The 24,625-nt window shown below is 35.2% G+C and overlaps 1 protein-coding gene and 2 pseudogenes across 6 annotated transcripts in view; 2 read left to right on the top strand and 1 right to left on the bottom strand.

Annotated features, from left to right (window-relative positions):
* The window catches only part of TTC37 (tetratricopeptide repeat domain 37), an 80,215-nt gene that overhangs the window by 53,551 nt on the left and 2,039 nt on the right, over positions 1-24,625 (bottom strand). For 3 of the 6 annotated variants that reach the window (XM_038532295.1, XM_038532299.1, XM_038532296.1), the window contains 11 exons: positions 19,530-19,596; positions 18,794-18,837; positions 17,483-17,653; positions 15,975-16,065; positions 12,149-12,292; positions 10,773-10,864; positions 10,254-10,329; positions 9,574-9,714; positions 7,317-7,415; positions 7,106-7,214; positions 556-696 (listed from right to left, as the gene is read on the bottom strand). In XM_038532295.1, coding sequence (XP_038388223.1) covers positions 556-696; positions 7,106-7,214; positions 7,317-7,415; positions 9,574-9,714; positions 10,254-10,329; positions 10,773-10,864; positions 12,149-12,292; positions 15,975-16,064 — 892 coding nt within the window. In that variant the 5' untranslated portion in view covers position 16,065; positions 17,483-17,653; positions 18,794-18,837; positions 19,530-19,596. Of the gene's footprint in view, positions 1-555; positions 697-7,105; positions 7,215-7,316; positions 7,416-9,573; positions 9,715-10,253; positions 10,330-10,772; positions 10,865-12,148; positions 12,293-15,974; positions 16,066-17,482; positions 17,654-18,793; positions 18,838-19,529; positions 19,597-20,721; positions 20,890-24,069; positions 24,178-24,625 lie in introns of all 6 variants that reach the window. The other 3 variants (XM_038532297.1, XM_038532298.1, XM_038532300.1) reach the window with 2 other exon arrangements.
* LOC100855570 lies at positions 14,000-14,686 on the top strand (annotated as a pseudogene).
* LOC119871105 lies at positions 20,639-21,027 on the top strand (annotated as a pseudogene).

Below are 24,625 nucleotides of genomic sequence, written 5' to 3'. Positions count from 1 at the left end.
AATTACCTTTAACTCATTACAACACTAAGATTTTTTCCTATGGATGGGGTTTTTGGCCATTTTTGGAACATACAATGTACGCACTAGCATGCTGACATGCTAATTAAGCATGAGGAGCTCAACCAAAGTTCTTAATTAACAGCATATGAATTCATTATATTTGAAAAAGAAGTATAGGAGCAAAAAAAGGCAAGAAATCAGACTCGAGAGAGTTGCAAACCTTGTGAAGGAGTTTGCATGTTATCCTAAGGGCAGCTGGAAACCTGTGGAAGGTCTTAAGCAGGGGAAGAGAATATCTATATATTATATTTCTTAATGTATAAACCAGCTATCTAACCCTGCCTATATTAGGATACATCAAATAAAAACTTCCTGTCCTAATCCCACAGGGAGACACTGCCTTGAGGGCTATTTCCCCATCTTCTTACCTGTGACCAGTGTTGCTTTCAACCCTTCCTTGGGTTGTGTTTTATTTAACGCACCCCAAGCAGTGATACCCTTGAGTGTGGTTACAACTATATACCTCATGTTACATGCTCTACACTGTATACTTACCTTCTGTTAGGTTTTTAACAGCATCTTCATACTTCTTGTCTTGTAATGCTTTAATGCCTAAACCAATGAAGCCTGGGCCACTTTTGGAATCCATTTCTACTAATCTGCAACAATACTGCTGTCCTTCATCAGTAAGACTGCCTAGAATTGAAAGAAAGTTACTAGCATACATACTCCAAATTTCCAATTGCCAAAGTATAAATACTTAAATCCCAAATGCTGTCTTACGCATCTCCCACCATATCCTGATTCCAGGAATTCAAAACTTAAATAGACCAACAAATAATAAAAAAAAATTAACATATATTTTTCAAGTTATGCTTCTTAAAAAAATAAATTAAAAATTATGTTTTTTCATCTTCTAAAATATCAGAAGTAGAAATCACTCTATACACTGCACCCATAGGCAAACTGAACCTGAAGTCATATTCAAGGGTTTCAAATAAGAAACCTACGGCTACTCGCCACTACTCTAAGACACACAGCTTCCTGCTTGCCAGCTCTTCTTTTCCTATTTGGCAGTAATTTCGCCAGTCTCTCTCCCTGGGCAACCATGTGCTAATCTAGTGGATTCTTTCAGACGGGCTATGTGTCAAGATACTGTGCAAAAACTTAGTCACATTTTTCTTAAGTTTCTAAGTTTGGTAGTACATTTCTGCATTCTTTCAAAAACTTTCTTTTCCTTTATAAGCTAACAGCTAAGCCTATGTAATAATCATCCAATGCCTATATTTGTTTCAAATGTATTTTGGTAAAATAATTTAGCTTAGAAAACACTATTTACTTTGTTACATTTCCATTTTCTCCAACCTCAATCTCAGGATTTCAATTCCCAGAAAAGCATAAAAACAAGTTGAAAATATGATTTCTGCTTTGAGAATAGACTGAAGAGTACTCAGCACTTTAATAAATTGCTTAATCACACAGAAAAATTCTTAAAAACTAATTGAGACAAACTAGAACTTGAAGCAATAAATATGGGGAACAAATAAAAATTTGTCTGAAAAAGCCACTTGATACTTTATTGTCTATATAAAACATGTATCCCCAGGCCACATGTGGAGCCACTCTTTCAGTCACAGATATCAAAGATAAATTTCTTGCATGTTACCATTTAGGTTATATATTTCAAATTTTTCAAAACTAGATACACGCTAATGCATAATCCATGATATTATAAATTGATTCAGAAGTTCAAGTTAGTACCAAAAATCCAAAGAATTCTTAATGACTAAAGAATTAAAACTTCAATACTATTTGGTGAGATAGGAAAACAAAGTGAAAGAAATGCTACTTTTTTTAATTAGCCAATAAAAAAGACCTGAGCCCACTATTATACTTCTAGACATGAATTTCCTCTGTCAAAATGTTTTCACTTTGGCCTCCACAAATGTAATTTCCAAAAGCAGAAATGCCTAATTCCAAACACCCTATTCCTCCCAAGCAAACTAATGGGGTTTTTTTCCTCCCCTTTTCAACCAGTGGTATTGTCTAAACTAAACATCAGAATTACCTGGAGAATGGTGAGCCCCATTCTCAAAGTTTCTAATTTCAGTGTTAGACATGAAAGTTGGCACTTGTAACAAGTTCTCAGAAGATACTGATGCCACAGATTCAAAGATCATACTTTAAGAACCAAAGCCCCATAGTATTTACCAACACCATATACCATCCTTATTACTAGTCTTATAATATATACCCTTCATTTGCTACCTCTGTAGCTAAACAGTAACTTCTGGAGGGTAGGGATTAGCATGGTATTTTATACACAGCAGACATTCATTAAATACTGCAATGATCCTTTAAAAGAATACAATTATGAATTGACATACCAAAAGGCTTAGTCTGTTAATAAGTAATGACTGAGAATTACTATGAAAAATGTAAAATCTTCACCATTCTAAAAAAGAAAATGAAACTGCTATTAAAATTTTACCTTTAATTTCTAGTCACCTGAGTCAAAACTATCTTACTCCATAGAAACATAATTCATGAGACTTAACTTGGCTACATAAACTACCCTTATAATAGAAAACACACATGTGATAGAAATAAAAGTCAATCATGCATCATTCCAATGATCAACCATATGCATGGTACCCAAAAACTTACATAGGTAAACAAAATGTGGGTAGGTAGATGAAAATAGTTTCCAAAAGGCTTAGAAGAACACAAAGAACTTCTAAAACAAGATAAATTTTCCTTAACATCTGGGAGCACAATTACAGAAACCAAAAGAGATTTGAGGAGACAAAGTCTTAATCCTTGGGAAACATACTCTATGTATGACAAAGACCAAGTAACACTTAGAGGAATTTTCTCTAGCGTTCCAAAAAATTATCAATAGTAGTAACAACATCATCACTGATCCTTTGTAGAGACAAGGAATAGTAAAGCTTTAATTCTCAATCCTCTTCTCCATACTAACTCTTACTGAGAATACTAGTTAAATAATATGTAGAGGATAGAAACAGAGAGGAAATACACATGATTTCTTTTTGAATAGAAAATCATTTAACTTATCTGCTCTTTTTAATATCTAAAAGATTCTAAGATTCCAGACTTAATAATTTTAAAACAAGTTTGACAATATTATTTTGTCAATAAGGTAAGCTAGATTTGGGGCTGATGAATGCTAAATCCCCAAGAATAAAAGGTGTTCTGAAGAGATTCAAGGTAGATGACAAGTAATACCTGTGAGAATTGTTTCCTAAAGTTTACCACACACACAAAAAAAAGGTGATTTTTGGGACACCTAAATTGCTTAGTGGTTGAGTGTCTGCCTTTGGCTCACATCATGATCCGGAGGTCCTGGGATCAAGTCCTGCATCAGGCTCCACACATCAGGCTCTGCCTATGTCTCTGCCTCTTTCTGTCTCTCATGAATAAATAAAAAATCTTAAAAAAAAAAAAAAAGGGTGCTTTTTAAAAATAATTAATTGTTGAGATCACAAAGAAACTGACCACCACTATAGAATTATTCTTTTAAATAAACCTAGCTTGGGAAAAAAAAAAAAAACCAGCATATACTCATTTCTTTATTTTCAGCTGGATTTTCTAATATTTCCACAGCACAAAATCTTAAGTTCTCTCATATTTGTATTTGAAGAACCAAGCTTTCTTATCCTCCCCCATTTCAACTATAAAGCAAAATAAAATAAATTGAAAAGGTCATTTAACATGAAATAACATTTCATCAGCTGACAACTGTGAAAGCTATTCACTACTTATTATGTGAAGCTTTATAAACGAGTCATTTTGAAAATGAATCTCAAGTCTCAACATGCAATGGAGGACAAAAGAGAATGAAATACATCTGTCCCCAGTGGAAGAGAACTCAGTGATTAACTGCTGTGAAGTAGCAAATCCTGCATATACTAAAGCACACTGTGGGCGGATAGATCAGCCTTTAAACACCTTACAGAGTTTCACAAGTTCTTCATACACAGAAAGTTTGGTGTAGAGGAGCAACGAAAAGAAAACAAGAAACCATTAAGTACAGCTTCCTACTGTCTGGCATTAACTGTTAAATTTCTATCCCCAGAATAATGCTTTACCTTAGAAAGTACCTAAGTTTGAACACTTCCACCCCACAGATTCTTACAACCAATGATTCTACAGAGAAAAAAAACTCTCCCTTGGTGTACCACATGTATAAATATTCACCTATCTACTCCCCTTTGCCAGGATATAAACCTTTCTATCTTTCAATTCTGCAAAATACCATCCTCCAAGAATGATTTTTTTCATATATACCAAGACACTCTCTAATCCTTCAGTATAACCCATTTGCTATATATCTCTTTATTAGAACACTTTGTCAAATATGGAATTCATGTGCAAAATTCTACAGACTTTGTTGATTTAATTTCTCCTATAGTTTTGTAGTTTTTTTTTTTAACATAGGAGTCACGCTTATTCAACAAATACATGTTATAGGCATATGTGTGTTTATTGAGAAAGCATTCAACCAATCCTCAAAAAGAAATTTCAAGTATCCTCTTGTGTCATTTGGCATGTGACCATGTAAAGAATGACAGAACAGTACAAACCATTAATAGCTGAAAGAAAATAGAGAAAAAAAGGGTAAACACCAGTCTTTAGTTTCTCAATAGCACTTGGAATAGCAGAAAAGGGGGAGGAATAGATACCAGAGACCAATTATGAAAATCAGCCCATTTATCTTGGGAGTGTTTGGGTCTCATGCTAAAATTTGAAGAAACTAGGTGAATTTTGGAACTGTTCCCTGTCGGAAAACAAACAAACAAAAAAACAACAACAACAAAAACTCACAAAAATTCACAAGCATGCTCCTCATACTTAAAGTCTCTTACTATGTCTCATCCTCCTTGACCTCAATGCAAAGGTCATAATATTAACTAGCCCTCTCTTCTTGAATCTCTCCTCCCAGGCAACACCAATGCAAAGCTTCTACTCCTCTAAACTACCAATACCTCTGCATGCTTCCTCCTGCTCTCCCTTGAATGCAGTCAGCCAAATCCCCGGGTTACTTCTTTTAATACCTACTAACCACTTCTTCCTATTCTTTTCCTGTCATTAAAATCTAAGTTCCGATTCAATCACTTTGGTTAGAAAAGATAACCCTAAATAAAAACTTCCTAATCATAAAGTTTGTTGCCCAATTTGTCAATACAGTTCTCCTTTCTGAAATGTTTTCTTTGTCTCCTCTGTATTGCTTCACATCCACAACCTTCCCATCAGATCTTTCTGCTTCTTTGTTTTCTAATTTTCTCCTTCCCTCCCTTTCCCTTCAAGCTAGCCAGCACACCCTAGACACAGTTTTCAGCTTTTTGTTCTTTAGTCACCCTCTAAAGTCATCCACTCCATTTCACTGACCTACATGCAAGGGATTTCCAAACCTTATGTCTACCTTTAGTACTGATCTCTCATGTGCAAGCCAGATGGGCATTTCCCTTTGAATGTCCTCTAACCTCTCCTCTCCACAACTCAACTTTCTTAGGGACGATCATTCCACAATAGGCCAACTTTTCAAGAAAGGTAAAATTAAAATTATTTTCTCTTTCCCTTTATCTCTGAACAAATCTCTTGGGTTTTTTTTTTTTTCCAATTCTTCTCTTACTTTCACTTTCTATTGCCACTATCAAAGTCCCAGTTCATTCATTCCCAAGATCATTTAGTCTACTCGATCTTAGTCTATTTTCTATATAATCTATCTTGCATACCATATTAATTTGACTTTATACTTCACAAACTGATTCACTACAACATTTAGTATTTCTTCTCTCACATTAGTAAAAAGTGCTCTTGCAAGTCAATCTCTGACTCAGTTAAAGTACAGGGGATCTAGTTACTTCTTACTTGGGGGGAAGGAGAGAGAACAAAAAATTCAATATTTAAGGTAACAGTTCTGAATTTTAATTCAGACACCAGAGGGTAGGAAAGTAGTAGAAGGAAGAGAAAGTTAAAGTGAGGAAGGCCAATACAGATGGCAATACTTTCCCAATAGGCATTTTCCCTCAGTTACCTCTAGCATAAGTTTTCAATAATTTTTCTATTATGAAACCTGTGATGGTACTTCACATACAAAGCATTCCCATGTGCATACTCAATTAGCAACAAAATGAAAACAACTAAAATGGTAAAGCTCTGCAAACTTTATAATCCCTAACACATTGGTGCTGGCACTGTTATTTCTATTTCAGTGACTCATTTCTGTAAACTGTGTTCATCAGCTGAATACACGCATGGATAGGAGTGACGGTCAAATTATGCAAAAATCTATTCAGCACAGATACTGACAAAAAAAGGACAGAGGCTGGTGTGAAAACCAATTGGGTCAACCTGCTGTAAACTGACTCAACACCAGCCCTGGGCACAAGACATCCGCAGGCACAAGTTCTAGCAACTCCCAGCAAGCTGGGTGTCATTAGTTCTCTCTCCTCCACCACAAGAAAGGACACAAAGAAGAGCACGAGGCATAAGCTAAGAAATACTCTTTAACTTGAATCTCCTCTATTTCATTAAAAAAGGAGATCATCACAAACTTCATTACTTTACAGTATTATAGCATCTGTAACCATGCACTTGTGACACGCTGACCATGACATCAACGCTGAGAACATACAACATTCATAGCCCTATGCAATATAGTCCAACCTACTCAATTAAAATCTATCTTATTCTTTCCACTAGAACAAATAAAACTATTTTACTGTTCCTAAAAATTGCAACCCAGCCCCGATATCTGTTCATGCCATCTAGAGTACCTTTCACTTCCTCCCATTTATCTAATTTCTATGGAAAATTTAAGACTCTCTTCAATTCCCACCTTCCAAAAGACTTCATTGAATTCAATAATTCCTAACTCCTCTGTATCACTATACTTTCCTACATGTGTTGGTCTCTTCACATGCACAAAGATAATACACTACACTTCCTTTTACATCCAGAAATATTCAAACAATACCTTACACAAGGTAAGCTCTGAAATAATTTTTGATTGATAGCAACATCACTCCCATATGTTCATACATTTCTAAAACACACAATATAATATGGAAGAAATTACCTGATTCAATTAAATGCAAACAAAGCACTTCTAATGGATATTGTATGGTGGGATAGATGTTTATCATTCCTTCACAGGCCTTCTTCAACCTAGCAGTCTCATGAGGAAACTTGAAAATATAAAAGTAAAATAAACTAAGTAAAATATACTTATGAACACTTTCCTAATTAGAATATAAAAGTCACATTAGAGATTTTTTAAATCAACGTACTTTGGATAAACAGTGAATAAAATGTCTATAAAGTACTTGGTGATCTTCACTAGGAATCTTATCTGATAAGTCCAGTGCATTCTCAAAAGCCGTTAAAAGCTGAAACAAAAAAAAAAGATCTCATCTGTAGCATACTGAAAATGACAAATGTAATAAATAGTTGAACGTATAAGACTTAGAATATACCACCTCAACTAAGTAACTACAAATGTATTTATTTTATTGTTTCATATTTTACTATACTATATATTATCTGGCCCTGACAATTTCAATGAGGAAGAAAATGTCTATGCAAGTTTTGGAATAATCTAACTCCAACTGGCTAGGAGACTGAACTGAACTAATGAGAAATAACTATAAATTAGCATCATGAAGTTAAGAAAATATTTTTGTAAGTCAACTGGAGAGATATAGTCTTATTTATATATCAGTGTGACTACTACTCCTCAGATCATTTTTAAAACACCTCTATTGAAATCACCAGCATGTTCTTTGGAACATTTTCAATGGTAGCAAATCTTCAATCTTAAAAAAATAAATTTGTTAAGTTATACTTTTAAAAAAGAAAACCAGAAATATGACTAAAGTATAATAAAATCACTTCTTATCCAGTATTACTAAATGACATTGAAGAAAATTCCAAAAGAAGCTTCCTAATTATGTTTTGAACAAGAACAGCAATACTAGAACCCAGTCCAAGCACTTTAAAGGATACCATTTATTTAGTTGCTTAAATTCTACCTTTTTTTTAAACAAATTTCCATGACATTATTTTTTTTATTTTTATTTTTTAAAGTTGGCTGGAACGCCCAATGGGACTTGAACTCATGATCCTGATGTCAAGACCTTAGCCCTACATTTAAATTCCTGGGTCATCCAGGGGCTCCATGACTTTAAAATGAAAACTCATAATACAGTTCACTATCTCCAAATTTCTATGTGAAATATGGTAGAAAGTCTACATAAATAAGGAAAATTTAACTCCTCTGATAAAGCCAGATTTTGCAAAAAAGGAAGTCTAAAATGCGGTTTATCATAAGAGGTTTCAAAAAATAGTAATGAAATTAACCCATCTAGAAAACAGGTGATATTTTTTTCTGAACACAAAGAAAGCAAAATTATCATTAGAATTCAAGATGAAAATAATCCCACCCCCAATATCCTCTTATCCTATTTTTAACAGTTAAAAATAAATTCTTAAAATGACAAGCATAATTAGTTCTCTTTCATGAAGGAGATAGTACACATAATTTTTTTGAGATTTGACTTATTTTGGTATTTGGTATATGTTTGATATTCTAGTAACCCATACTTTTTCAAGGAAAATAATGAACTCATAATATGAAGATATGACTTAAGAGAAGTTTGCAAATCACCTAATTTTGCCACTGCTCAATTTTTTTCTCACAACTAAATCTATACACAGATAAACCAACACACAAACAAATGCAAATCATATTCTTCTACTTTTATCTCCAGCATTTAGGACACTGCTTGACATATATAGGAGATTCTATAAAATAAATATTTTCTGAAAAAAGGAATTGAGTGAATGAATGAACATATGAAGAAATGAACTTCCCATCCTATATACAGTCTATAATTGCTTACATTTAAAAAGTCCATTCAATTTTAAAAGTATACACTGAAAGGCCATTTACTATATAATAAGAAATTAAGTTTACTTTTAAACTTACAAATATAAAAGTAGAATGGAGATATTTTTCAGTTACAGTTCAAAATCAATTGATTATTTTAGGCTTTTTAAAAATTATTTTTAATTACTTAAGAATCTATACACTAAAATGGAATATTTCTAGATATAAGTACCCTAAGTAAATACTTTAAACAAAATACTTTGAGTTGCTAAACCTCAAAGTAATTTAGTACTCTTACTTCATAAGGAAAGTAAGTATAACTTTTTAGAAATTACAGCAGTTTTGTAAAAAACAATTTCAGTTTCTTTTTCACAGTGATTAAATAATTGATTTACAGTGGATTCTTATGAACAGAAGGAAGTAAGTTGTGATACTCTGAATACCAATTCCACTCTGTCCAGATTTAGTATCAGACTATAGGCCAATAATTCTGACTGAATCAGCAAGAACCCCTATGAATTTAAAATTGAACACTTATAAAATATCATTTTTGACATAACAGTACTTTTCTATATTACACCATTATGTTTCCATTTGCTAAATTCAATTAAATGATCAAATTCCATGATATAAACTGTAGGGAATAAACAAGTCAATACCAATTGCTGGGTCTCATTATTCTGATCCTCAGTACTCTCAGCCAGCAACTGAGTCAATTTCCTCCATAGCTGCTGAAGCTCTTGGTTGTCTGCACCTTCCTCCTGCCGTGTCTTTATCAATTTGTGCCATGTTCGGGCCACCTATCAAGAAGAAGATCTTAATGATTTTTTTTATCTTAAATATCAAAAATGCCAATTAAAAAAAATAGAATCTACAAATAAAATATTTTCCATCTGTTAATACATAAAAAATAGCAACAGCATAAAACTTCTGTTATGAACTCCACAGGAAATGAAGTGACTGGGCAAATCCACACACCTCTAATATTAGAAGTACAACAAAGATATCAGAGTGGAAACAGGAATAATGACTATATGCCCCAATCCTCATAACTTACAGCATCAGCTACAGATGCAGCACAAATGTGCCACTAAGTTCTACAGATGATGCTTTTACTTCTTTATTTATCCCTGCCCAGTTTCAAAAGGTTTGGAAATTAGAATAACTAAAACTCGAATTTTAATTTAGTTTCAAAACAGTATAATTTATAATATCTCTCTAGATTCTTTTAATATCATACTACATATTAGTTTTTTAAATTTTTCCTAAAGCTGAAAGTTTTTTTCTAATAATGGTTTTATTAAAAGAAGTCTACTAACCCACCAAATCATTAACCAACCTCTACGTGTTTCTTTTCTTGGTAATATAGGTCCACAAGTTTCTTACAGACATCGCACCACTTCTGTTTGTCAACACTTAGAATAAAAAATTAACAAAAAAAAAAAAAAAAAAAAAAAAAAAAGGATTTTGAATCTGATTAATGAAAACAACCAAGGGCTTAAGATACTAAAATTAAAATATCCCAATAATACTACTGTCAGGTACTACTTTAAATTAGAACATATCCTCTTTCATACCACAGGAAAATTTTATAAAACGAGCCTCTCATTAAAAAAGAAAAGCTTTAAGAAATAATATCTTCCATTATCTTAACTGAAAATTATATCAAAGTTCCCAAATTAGTCAATCATCTAATAGTGTTTTGATTCTGTTTCAATCACAATCAAAGATTCTATAACAACAGTATAAAAATGCTTCTCAATTCCCAGTAAATGTCTGGAGTACTTCTATGCAAGTTTTAATCAGTTTATTCTAATTAAAGCTTAAAGACACTTGCCCTTCCCCCCAAAATGATTACCTTTCATAAAGATCCAAGAGCTTCTGGTAAACACCAGGTAAGTCATCCTTAGCATTTATGTGATTACATTTCTCATACAAGCTTGCTAACCCCTAAAATAGGAAACAGTAGAGATTATTCTTTCAAAACGTCTAATGCTCTCACATTCATTTTGCTAAATACAGTGACGATCTATAAAGATTATTTATGATAAAGAAAATTATAATTTACAAATAAAATAATATGGGATTCACCTCCAAGTAATTAGGGGTGGGAGAAAGTAGATGACAGTATAGATGAAAAAACGCTGGCCACGTGTGGATTTTTATGGAAGCTAGGTAACAGCCAGAGGAGCTCATTATACTATTCTCTTTATTTCTGAAAATATATTTGAAATGGGGCATCTAGGTGGCTCAGTCACTTAAGTGTCCGACTTTTGATTTTAGCTCAGGGCATTGGGATTGGGCACTGTGTCAGGCTCCGTGCTCAGCAGGGAGTCAGCTTGAGGATTCTCTCTTTTCCCCAAGTCCCTCCTCTGCTTGTGCATGCATACCTGTACTCTCTGTCTCAGATAAATAAATCTTTTTAAAAAGCTTTGAAAATATATTTGAAGTGTTTCACAACAAAAAATATTTTGTAATGATCACATAATCTTAACTCTTAAGACATTACTATATGACACTACTTTTATATAGTCAAGGAAAAAAAAAAACAAGTAATTTGTGGAAACTGTCATCATTGCTTCAAACAAAGATCAGGTATCTTCAATCAATCAATACATAAAAAAAGCAGGCATCTAAGTGTGTGACCAGATACCCCCACTCATGTCCCTGTTCACTTAAATGTGAGATAAACAGGTTCATGTTCTCCCCAGCCTAATACCTGTTAATCAGTTTCTAAAGTATGACTGAGATATTAAACAATCTTATTAAATATGAAAACACTGGAGAACCAACAAAAAACATGAAGACCATTAAATAAGAAAAAAGAATTTTACTTGTACTCAAATATACAGAATTGCAAATTTTTTATATTTAACTTTTAGAAAACATATTAATATACATTTCTTTTCCTGAAACAAGCATAAATAATATTCTTGATATATCTTTCATATGTACACATAATTAAATTAGAGATTTATATAATCATATTTCAATTCCAATCCTCACCTTTGGAAATAATCCATTGGGTTGGATGTCAAAATAATGTTAAATAGCATCTTTGGCATCCTTTTTGTTTTAAATTAATGTTCAGGTTTAGAAGACCAATAGATTTAAAATTTTTTTCTTCTGTGGGATAAATAACGGTTTAAATGTTTTTTTAAAGCTGTTACCTATATTTTTAAAAATGGGATGAAAAATTCTTTACCATAACATAGCAAAAAAAATTCTACATACCTGCCAAGCCAGTAATTGGTCTGGCTCTAGTTCAGCAGCTTTCTTATAGGCACCCTGGGCCTGATCAGGTTGTTCTAACTCGGCTGCAGCAACACCAATAAAAACCCAGGCATTATAGTTATTTTTCTCTTGTTTTAACACGGTCTGATTAAGAAAAATTAAAAGAGCAGATCATTAAATTTTAGAAGCTAATGGATGAACAATAACTAAAAGATTGCCTACTTGAATGTCAGGAAAACTGGGTCTGCCACTACTTGGGCAATCTTAAGAACGCCACTTAACCTCTCTGGTCTTCAGTTTTTTTCAAGGAGAGAAGGAGTTGGGACCGGCTCAGTAATTGTAAGGAGTCTAAAATATGCAACATATTTTTAAAAGCTGCCCAGGTAATCTTGATGCCTCCATCAAATGCCTCCCCGTGCTCCTTGAAAATATGATGTATAAAAAGAAGACTAAGACTTTTTTTTTTTTTTAAGACTATTCATACTACCCATTCATCCTGCCTGCCTCCACTCCACACTGCCACTGGTCAAGTCATAAAACTGATTTCCATATCGTTTCACCCTAACCAACTCTCACATTTTCCTTCACTATGATAACATTTCCCACTATTTGAGAGATTTTTCAGCGAAATAATAAGGTAGGAAAGTACACTGACCCCAATGTGACTATACCAAATATGCTTGAAATAAACAGTGGCAAAGAATTTTTAAATACCACCTGTCAACGAGAATAAAAATTATATGTAGAGCTACGGCTTTCAGAAATAGCTTTCAGCTATTTGCTAAGGTAAGAGTTTGAAACAGAAAACAAAGATGTGCTAGTGACAGAAAACAAAACTAGGAGCTAAAATGAAATTAGCTCTTAAGATTTTACATATTCTAGGGAAAATAAGAATATTTCCATCAGTTGAGACAGTCAGATTATTATATTTCTTTCTATGCATCCACATGATTCTTCTAGCAATCTGTCATCAACCTATAGCACAAAAATTAACAATGAGGTAACCACCAAAGCTGACAATTCTTTAACCTCTAATATGTCCAATTAGTTGACCCTTCTTATTCCATTATCACCTCACTTCTCAATTCTCATCCCTCTTTTCCCAACTTAGTGTCCACTGACCCAACAGTTGTCATCTCTCCCTTGCAAACATCCTCAATTCCTTGGACTATCTTCCCCATCATCTTTCTCAACATCCATACTTGAACCCCAGCACACTCATTTCTAAGCTTGAGAAGCTGAACATGGAGGGGGAAACAATGTAACTCAGTTCAGTGATTACACTTCAATAACATGGAACTTCAAATGGACATTCATTAGGGCTTGACAATCCTTTCAATCCTTACTAGTAAGTTTGTTTTCCCAATAAATAACAACTACCCCATACCTTCTTTCATCTCAAACCTCTTATACAAGCCTTCTTCCACTCTCAGCTTATACTTCACTAAGAAAATAGAAGATATCAGAGAGGGACATTCATCTCTTCCTACCCTCAAATCTACAAATCTGACAGTACATAGATTTACATCTATCATCCCCTCTGCTAAGATGGAAAAAGTATCAAAGATCTCCCTCTCAAGCTCAGGATCCCATCCTCTCTCATCTTCTCCAGGACTTCACTCCTACCATTTCCCTCTCTCTTCTGCACATTCAATCTCTTTCTCTGGACAGGTACATTCCCCCCAGCACCATACAGAGGAGCTTTAGAATCCTAAGTCTCCCATTCACAAAAAATAGAATTACAGGCAGGCGAGGCGAGGCGCCGAGGGCCGAGGCAGAGCCCGGGCTGAGCCGCCAGGTCCGCCGTCGGTCCACGCCGCCCGCCACCGCCCGCCGCTGCCCGCCGCCGCCATGGGAGTGCAGGTGGAGATCATCTCCCCCAGAGACAGACGCCCCTTCCCAAAGCGCGGTCAGACCTGTGTGGTGCACTACACGGGGATGCTTGAAGATGGAAAGAAATTTGATTCCTCCCGGGACAGAAACAAGCCCTTTAAGTTTATGCTAGGCAAGCAGGAGGTGATCTGAGGCTGGGAAGAAGGGGTTGCCCAGATGAGTGTGGGTCAGAGAGAGCCAAACTATCTCCCCAGACTACGCCTATGGTGCTACTGGGCACCCAGGCATCATCCCACCAAATGCCACTCTCGTCTTTGACGTGGAGCTTCTGAAACTGGAATGACAGGAATGGCTTCCTCCCTGAGCTCCCCATTCTTGGATGTGCCATGGAGGGATGTGGCGCCTCCAGACGCGCACACGCGAGTCCGTATGGAGCTTTTCTTGATATTCCACTACACTCTTTGTATAAACATTGACCCCGACTGAATGTGTTCTGTCACCCAGCTTTGCTCTTTCCCTTTCTCCTCATGTGTGTGTTGACCTAAACTATATGCCATAAACCTCAAGTTACTCATTTGATTTCGTTTTCATTTTAGGGTGAAGGTTCAGTTTCAGTCTTTTGGATCTAGGTTTCCACTTAAGTATTAGTCAAGTATTAACAGCACAAGTCATGGGTTAACTTTAGAATAGGAATTGATGTTGGGGGGTGGTTACAAGAATCTTTATTTTATTTTTTTTTCGGATGAAATGTTTATCTATTATATATTAAACATTCTTGCTGCTGCGCTGCAAAGCCATAGCAGATTTGAGGCACTGTTGAGGGCCGAAGTAACTCTCCCAGTTGAGAGATGTCCTTGGGTTGAATTAAAGCCCTACCTGAGGGACACCTGGGTGGCTCAGCGGTTAAGCATCTACTTTCAGCTCAGGTCATGATCTTGGGGTCCTGGGATCAAATCCCACATTAGGTTCCCCACACGGAGCCTGCTTCTCCCTCAGCCTGTGTCTCTACCTCTCTCTGTGTGTCTCTCATGAATAAATAAATAAAAATCTTTAAAAAAATAAAGCCCTACCTGAAACTGAAGTGGGGAGGGGGAGAGCCTCTGCCTCCACTACCCCTTCCCTGCTCCCCTCCCCCCCATAAACCCTCTGCCTTTTGGAAGCAGATTGTTCTCACTGCGATATTGGACACTACATGTATCTGTTCCTAGGCCAGCAGGGACTTCTGAAGCCTTCTTCATGGCCTGGCTCTTTGTTTTGTTTTGTTTTGTTTTTTTTCCATCCTGTGGCTTTTCTAACGGATATTCAGGACTTTTGTAATCTCATAGCTATTTGAGCTCCACTTTCCAAATTTTAAGAACTTTAATTGAAAGTTTAAATTGAAGGTGCTGTTTGTAGACACATAACACCCGATGAAAGCCCAGCCATCATGACAAACCCTTGAGTGTTGTCTTGAGAAAATGATGCTGGTCATCACAGCTTCAGCATCTCCTGGTTTTTGATGTTCGGCTCCCCCAGCTGATCTCAGAGTTTCCTGGCTTTTCCTCCTCCCCCTCTCACCCCTTTGCTGTCCTGTGTAGTGATTTGGTGAGAGAAATTATTGCTGCCTACCCCCCACCCCCACCTGCCCGCACTACGTATGAGTTTCAAGTTTTATTATTGCAATAAAAGTGCTTTATGCTGGCTTTTCTCAAAAAAAAAAAAAAAAAATAGAATTACAGTATCAACATGCCATTAAAGAATGAAAACTTTATGATACAGCAATGTTCCATATTAACCCATCAAAACATACCTATGAGATACTCTGGTTTTAAGAATGTGACTTTGAGCATGGTCAAAGTAATTTATCTTCGCACACCACTCTAATGGTCTACTAAACAATCTAACCAGTTTTGCTATGTTTAGGAAATAAATAATACACATATTACAAATCCATAATGCTTATAAATAGGTAACATACTTCTACCATGGAATAAAAAAAATATATGTCAGTTACCTTACAATGTTTCAAAGCTTCTTTGTATTCTTTGTTTCTGATAGCATCTCTAGCACTTTTTAGAGCAGTCTTTACTTCCTTGCTGGACATTCTGTGGAAATAAAAAGCCTGAGTGAACCTACAATACCTACCTAATTATAAAAGTTTCAACAAACTTAATTAACTATCTGAAAACACTCATGTAATTCCTTTTATCTGGAACATTCTTTCCAATCTAAAGTCCCTATAGCACTGTCCCTCACCTCTTCAGATTTTTACTCAAATGTTACTTGCTCAGTGAAACTTTGGCTGGCTACATTACATAAAATTTCAACTCTTCTTCCCCCTCCCTCCACACCCAACTACACAATATTCACTTAACTCCCTCCCTAACATTTAGTGTCTCATACACTACAGATTTTACTTATTTTATTATCTGTTCACTAAACCTACCAAAATGTGTCATGTAGGTGGGGATTTTTGTCTGTGGTTTTTACATACTGCTGTGTTATCAGCACCTAGCTAACAAATTGCATACATTAATAAATATTTGTTGAAATTTTAGCTATATTTGAGTTATACTCATTCTTTGAATAGTAGGCTAAAACTAGGATGATCTAATGGCCAGGACCCAAAACACATATCAATCTCAACCTAATTCCACACTAAGATTTAGTAGAATAAGCTCAAATCACAAAGTAGAAACACTAACACAACTTAATTTCAGTAACTATGATGTAAGAGTGTAAGAAACCATTTTGTTTTATGCTAGTTTCTATAAAATATAAATCAAGATACTAACTTTCTTCACAGTAAGGGTTACTGTCAAGTTATAGCAATATAATATTCTTTGAAGAGAAATAAATGCAATAGTCACATTTAAATGAAGGTGATGAATATGCTAGAGTATTATGCACTAATTTCAACCATAAAAAGATATTTCAATTGGGAGACAAAGTATTTCTTCAATTTATAAGCTACGTTAATTTAATTTTAAATAAACTAACATATCTTAAGATTTTACAACTTATTCTGATTTACCAGTAGAAAAGTCAAATTCAATCACAATTCAATGCTGAAAAAAAGAAATTTATATTTTTTGACAACTCCACTGAACTGTAATCTCATCAGGAAACAAAGCTGGGTAAATATTAATCCATTACAGACTACAGATGTTCACAGCAGCAAAATGAACCAAGAAGATGGCTTGCTGACATGGTATACTGATGTCCTTTACACCCAGAGAGGCTGAGGTACAAGTGCAGATCAAAGAAGTTTAAGAAAGAATGAAATTAAAACAAAAACAAAAAACCCAAGCCTTTGGACTTAAAGAATGTTAGATTCAAAACAATACAAAAATTTAAAATAATAATAATAATAATACAAAAATTAACATATAAAATAAATTTATCCGCAGCTATACCAGATTCCTTAAATAGGCAGAAAAATAACTTTTTGCCTATTTACATTAGTTATGCAATTAAAGCTGCATAGTTCATATACTCTTATTTTAGAAACTGTTCTCTTACCTGAAATTATCTTGGTAAAAATTTACCTTGGTAAAAAAGGTACCAACTTCAGGATTTTTTGGTATTTTTTGAAGCCTACAAACTTTGACTGGAACAGGCAACAAATTTCAATGCTGATTTCACATTAAATCTTCTCACATCAAAGTTATCTTGGGCAGATAAATCCACAGACTAAAAAGAAGAGCAATCAATGATGATAATTACTAATTTGGACCAATAGAAAAGGTTAAGAAAAGACATCCAAGGGGAAAAAATTAAGTCAAAAAAAGAACAAAAACAGTATCAAGATAAGACCACGCAAAACAAACAGAAAAAAAATCAATTTTGTGAGGAAAAAGATCACCATCTCTTCTATCACCCAGCATTTAAGTGGAAGCACATTCAAACAAGCCAGATCAGCCAACACTAACCCTACATGCAACCCCAAGCCATGCACTACATACGACATAATAGAAATAGGAAATGCTCCTGCTCTGAAGAATATAACCTAAACCAAATGTAAGACATAGGAGTCATTGGAGAACCGAACACTGAACTAAGGATGAGTACAACTGCAAGAGGAGTTCAAAGAAGGAAAGAAGTGTGGTGTGAATGAAGGGATACCAGAAGAAGACAGGATTTTAAGAATGGAGGGAAGAAGGAAAATTGCTCCAGTCAGAAGCAATTGCATTGGCCAAGTCAGAGAAATAGGAATGAACGTGGCATGTGTAGGACACAATGAAAAACTGAGCTCCGTGGAGCAGATGGGACTTGCTGAAGAACAGAAGAAAATGAGGCTCAATGGATAAAGTAGAACACTAGACTACAAAACGCTTTAAAAGTCAGACAGATGGACAAGTGTAGACTTATATACAGCAGCAAAAACAGAGCTGTTAAATGTCTCTACACGAGGCATTTTTAAAGACCACAATAGACAAACTCTGCTATTCCCTTGGTAACCAACTAACGTTCAACACCTTTCCATATCCCTCTGTCTCTGTATGTAATGATGATTACCCTTGCTGCAGTGGGATCTTCTACTCTTCTCTTCCTATCCCTTCTTCATTTGATTTGGCATTTAGCATAATATGCTAGCACTGAGGCCCTCTCTCTTCACCTAACATTTGTATAGAGAGAAATATACAGATACAGATATAGACAATATAGATATATAGATATAGATCAGTATTAAGGGATTGATTAATTTTTGAAAAGACAAAATAATCTGCCCCTTTCTAGCCCTAAAAACTTCTTCCAATTTTTGGAAGATGAAGTGGAGAAAAAAGAGGCTCATTCGTTCATTTTCTAAACAAAACTCTCTTAAGTACTCACCCACAAGGTATTGTCGAACTCCCTTTCTTTCACAAAGCAAAAACCTATGAACAAAAATGATATACCTTTATTTGGGACACTTCCCTCCATGGCAAGCATTTCCAACATTTCAAAGAAAAATCTAGCTCTTTTACAAGTGTCTTTAATGTTCTTCCACAGCCCCACCCACTTTCCCCTGATAATCTGTTTTTTTCTCCTCAATTTCAAATCATTCTTTTTCAACAAGAGCATTCATTTTGCACATTCTCAACTCAGTGAAAGGGTTTGCTACTATCAAATTAAAAGGGTTATTATTCAACATATATCAAGCATAAAAAGTAGCAACAATTGCACTGAAAAAAGTGACAAACATGCCAAAATGATAAATCTCAAAAATAAATATGTAGGTGAATGAATTACTATGTCCTACACACCCCAGGTAAAGCCACAGAACCTTAAGCTACATTCCATAGTGCAGATATGCAGATACAGACTCCACAAAGCAAAAATAATAATAATAAGAATAATAACAATAATGACAATGGAAGTTAATTACAGAAAAGCAAAAACATGTACTTTTAAATCTAATAACAAAGTCTAAAGACGGTTTAGACAAAAGTCTAAACTTTTTATGACCTATAGTCTGGAAATAACAACCTACATCATAATACTCTTTTTCTGAAATGAATTGGTTAAAAACAATTACTATGTAAAAACAGACCCCAATTACCTCTTATTTAGCATTCTAGTCACTTACCTTTTACCAATTACCTTCTATCTTCTTTTTGGATTGAATTTCAGATTGTTCCTTAACCATTATCCATCTAAATTAAGCAAAATATGAGACAGGCACATAAAAAGCATGATACAAAGCTCAAGACTGAATTTTTTAACACATCAGATTCAGGTTTAATTTTCCCAATTCATAATTCAAAGCAAAAGTAATAATTAGGTATGATTTCTCATCTTTTTTCTTTCCCAAAATTTTTGAATTGGTCTGTGTTTCCACAGCCTCAGGTGGTAAAAGGAACTTTCATAAGCATCAGAAAAATTTTCAAAAAAATTCCAGAAACTCAAAATACATGAACTTCAATTAAAAAAATCAGCCAAAAAAGAGAATCAACTATTTCTATGCTACTTTATTTCGAATTGAGGACAATCAACAGTATGCATTTACTCCCTATTTGCGGCCTCACTACATAAAGTGAACCTGATTTAAACAATAAAAATAATTATAAATATGTAAAATGTTGCCCACATCATGTAACTACATTAATTTATAATCTAATGAAAACAGAGACTGTCAAAAACCCAGCTAAATAATCATCTGAAATATTAACACAAATTCTACATGATATAATCCTAAGTATCCCATCTTTTGATGGGATCTCTGGAATAAATTCTGTCAAACAAAATTATCTACAATGTTTCATGGAGAGAATGGAAGTGGTTTCAAAAAACTGAATAAAAAAATAGCAATGCTACTTTAAACTAGGAAATGAACAAAATTTAATTTTTTTTAAGATTTTATTTATCTATTCATAAGAGACACGGAGAGTAGCAGAGACACAGACGGAGAAGTAGGCTCCCCATGGGGAGCCTGATGTGGGACTGGATCCCAGGACTCCAGGAACACAACCTGAGCCAAAGGCAGATTCTCAACCACTGAGCCACCCATGTGCCCCAGAAATGAACGAAATTTAGGTGAAAAAGGATGAACAAAAAAGAGAAAGTTAGCTGACTGAACTAAAAACACGTACTGGCAGTTCACTTCAATAGAACTGTTAGTTCCATAAAAAAGGGTTTTACTGTTACTGTTAAGAAAAAAAGTACTATGGTCTCCTTCTACCATCTTTCCATGCTGCTACAATGGTGCACCTGAATGTCAGGGCAGATGTTCTTGAAAGCATTAACAATGCCAAAAAGAGGCACAAACACCAGAGTCTTACCAGGCCATGCTCCAAAGTCAACTTCTAACTGCGATGATGAAGCATGGTTATGTTGGCAAATTTGAAATCACTGATGATCAAAGAGCTGGAAAAACTGTTGTGAACCTCATGGGCAGGTTAAACAAGCGTGGAATGATCAGCCCCAGACTTGACGTACAACTCAAAAATCTGGAAGAACGGCAGAATAATCTGATCCCATCCTGCCAGATTGGTTTCACTGTGCTGACAACCTCAGTTAGCATCATGGACTGTGAAGAAGCAAGATGAAAATACACAGGAGGGAAAATCCTGGGATTCTTTTTCTAGGGATGTAATACATATGTGTAAATTAAAATGTCTCAACGGGAGAAAAAAAAAAGTAGTGTGATCCAAACAGTGTTTACGAAAGTAAAATAAAAGTTAAAACAAGAAGGGTAAGGAGGGGGGTAAAATAAAAGTAAAAACCTGACTCTATCCATTACACCAATTTCTTTAAGCCCCAAATCAACCTGATTATAACTATGCAGTCACTTCATCAAATTGTTTTTACAAAACACCTCAGGTTTTGTCAGCCCCTTCACTCTGCCCTACTCACCCACCAAGCCAAGACTTAACCTTGTTCAGAATGTGCTTGGGAATCAGATACATCTGGGTTCAAGTACAATCTGAACTTGGACATCTTAATTCACTACTTGAAGCCTATTTCCTCATTGATAAAGTAAGGATTATATCATTACTTGATATCTATGTAAATGGGAGTGCCTGAACATAAACACCACCGGCTTAAGATCCATTTACACATGGACTTTTTTCAACAAATATATCTTCTGTACAATAAATGCACTGTAAGTGTATTTTCTCTTCCTTAGGATTTTCTTAATAATCTTTTCTTCTCTCTAGCTTACTTTATTGTAAAAAATACAGCATATAATGCATATAACATACAAAATAATGTGTTAACTTTATATTATCTGTAAAGCATCTGGTCAATAGTGGGCTATTAGTAGTTAACTCTTTAAGGAGTAAAAGTCACACGTGGATTTTTGACTGCGTGGAGGGTCAGCATCCCTCAGTCCCACGTTATTCAAGGGTCACCTGTAGATTAGTACTCTTCTTATTTACTGCTACCTTCTCAATCGACCACTTTTTTCCTATGCCTTATCCACATGGTTACTACAAACTTTCTCATTTACGCATTTACACATTTAAAATCCCCAATCCTGGGATGTCTGGGTGGCTCAGTGGTTGAGCGTCTGCCTTTGGTGCAGGTTGTGATCCCAGAGCCCTGGGATCGAGTTCCCACAACTGGCTCACCATAGGGAGCCTGTTTCTCCCTCTGCCTATGTCTCTGCATCTCTCTGTGTCTCTCATGAATAAATAAATAAAATCTTTAAAAAAATAAAATAAAATAAAATCCCCAATCCCTCCTTCCTTCATTTCTCAAGTAGTAACCTTCTTGCCAGTGTTCAAAAGAAGGCTATCCAAAAAAAAACAAAAAACAAAAAACAAAAAAAAAAACCAAAAGAAGGCTATCATCAAACACACATATCCTCTTTGAATTATATGAATACTACTAGTCCAGAGTAAATCCTGCAAAAGAGATCACTCCATCCCCTGAACCACTGAAACATTTATTAGTTGAGCCATTCAATTCAAACGTAACCAATATTTTTTTTTACTATGCTATATTGATGTGCCCTGTCTCCCAGGTCAATAAAACCCCAAACAAAAGTATTATATCTTGGGAGTTCCTTACATATTCAACATCTATTGAGTACTATGTACTCAATAAATGGCTGTTGGTCCAGCTCCCAAAGCTTACTCTAAACATTTAGTTTCCCCACTGTCAAAAGGCGGTAATCCTCAGTTTGCTAAAATGGGAAAGGAAGAATCTTTTTTCAGTATCAGCTCACATAACTTTTTTTCACTATCCCCCAATACTTTCCACTTTTACATCTTTGCTTCTCTCATTCAGCCTGTTCACACTGCTTCTATCTACACAAACGGTACATGTAATTGAAGGCCAAATTCAATCATGAAGCATAAAACCTTCTCAGATGATCTTACTAGTCTGAACTTCTAACATTTTTCATCTAAACCAACATTTCCAAAAAGTAGTCCAAGGAATAATAACATGCTTAAAGGTATTAACATACCATCTAGTAATTTTGTGAATGCTACAAATTATATATTTCACTCTCTTTAAAAGTCATTCTAAAATTATATATTTCACTCTTTTAAAGCCATTCTAAATGTACATTAGCAATCTACAGTAAAATAAATAGGGATCCCTGGGTGGCGCAGCGGTTTAGCGCCTGCCTTTGGCCCGGGGCGCGATCCTGGAGACCCGGGATCGAGTCCCACGTCGGGCTCCCGGTGCATGGAGCCTGCTTCTCCCTCTGCCTGTGTCTCTGCCTTTCTCTCTCTCTCTCTGTGACTATCATAAATAAATAAAAATTAAAAATAAATAAATAAATAAATAAATAAATAAATAAATAAATAAATTAGCAATATATGAAAAGTCCTAAAGACCCAAAGATAGTTTAACCTAGCATTTCTAAAACTTATGTTACCATTGAACATTTATTTTAATGAAGAGCAATTAACATCTGGAAGCATATCAGCATTATCCAAAGTATGATTTGGGATATTCTGGGTTTTGTTTTTGTATGTTTAGCGGTTAACTATTTTTTGATGCCTTTTATACTGTCATTAAATTTATAGGGGTGTGAGTTGGTTTGCTTTCCACAACTAAACTGGAAGTTCCTTAGGAGGAAAGACTACTTTTATTATTCTCTTTTATTTCCTACAGTGTCTAGTACATTGTACATAATCAACAAATATTTACAGAATCAGAGCTGGTGAAGACAATACTGAATTTATTCCACATAGTCACTACCTTCACACTTAACTTCCTTTTCATTTTTTTTTAAAGATTTTATTTATTTATTCATGATAGAGAGAGAGGCAGAAACACAGGCAGAGGGGGAAGCAGGCTCCATGCCAGGAGCCCAATGCGGGACTCCATCCCGGGACTCGATCCCGGGACTCCAGGACCACGCCCTGGGCCAAAGACAGGCGCTAAACCCCTGAGCCACCCAGGGATCCCCAACCTCCTTTTCCTTAAGGCAGAAAGTGCTATAAGTATACTGGATGTTAAAGGAACTATAAAGAATGAAAATCCATACCAAGACCTTTCAGTTGAAGATCTTTCCAAACTGGAGTTAAGTATTACACAAAAGCAAGCAATCTCTAACATACAAATGTTTAACTGGTTATTTAAATATACACAGAGTGTCTACTCTCACTGCAACACACATATAGGTATGCACACACATAAAGATGGGCACAAACACCTCTCAAAAGTACCTTTTCAGATAGTTACTGACTAGCAAAACGGCTGTATGTCCAGAAAGAGTGATCAAAATATTGAAGAAACTTGCAATTATGTAACTAGCTGAAGGAAATGGGGAAGGCCTAGGAAAAAAAAAATTGGAGAAACGTGAAAAGGGTTGCTGAAAGGGAGAGATTACTGTGGGACGCCTGGGTGGCTCAGAAGTTGAGTGTCTGCCTTCAGCTCAGGGTGTGACCCCGGGGTCCTGGGATCGAGTCCCACGTCGGGCTCCTTGCATGGAGCCTGCCTCTCCCTCTGCCTGTGTCTCTGTGTCTCTCACAAATAATTAAATAAAAGCTTAAGAAAAAAGAAAAGGAGAGATTACTTATATAAAAATGAAGAGAAATGGACCAATGAATGATTAAAAGTAGAGGGAAATTGACTTCTGCTCAAAATAAGAGCTTTTAATAATTAGACATGGAAAATGTGGAATGGACTGCTCAAAGAAAGTGCATTCCTATCACTGGATACAAAAGAACAGACTGGACAATTCCTGGCAGGAATGTTGCAGGACAAACTGAATGTTAGATG

The sequence above is a fragment of the Canis lupus genome, chromosome 3, assembly GCF_011100685.1.
Source record: "Canis lupus familiaris isolate Mischka breed German Shepherd chromosome 3, alternate assembly UU_Cfam_GSD_1.0, whole genome shotgun sequence".
Classification (NCBI taxonomy): Eukaryota; Metazoa; Chordata; class Mammalia; order Carnivora; family Canidae; genus Canis; species Canis lupus.
This window is presented reverse-complemented; position numbering and strand designations above follow the sequence as displayed.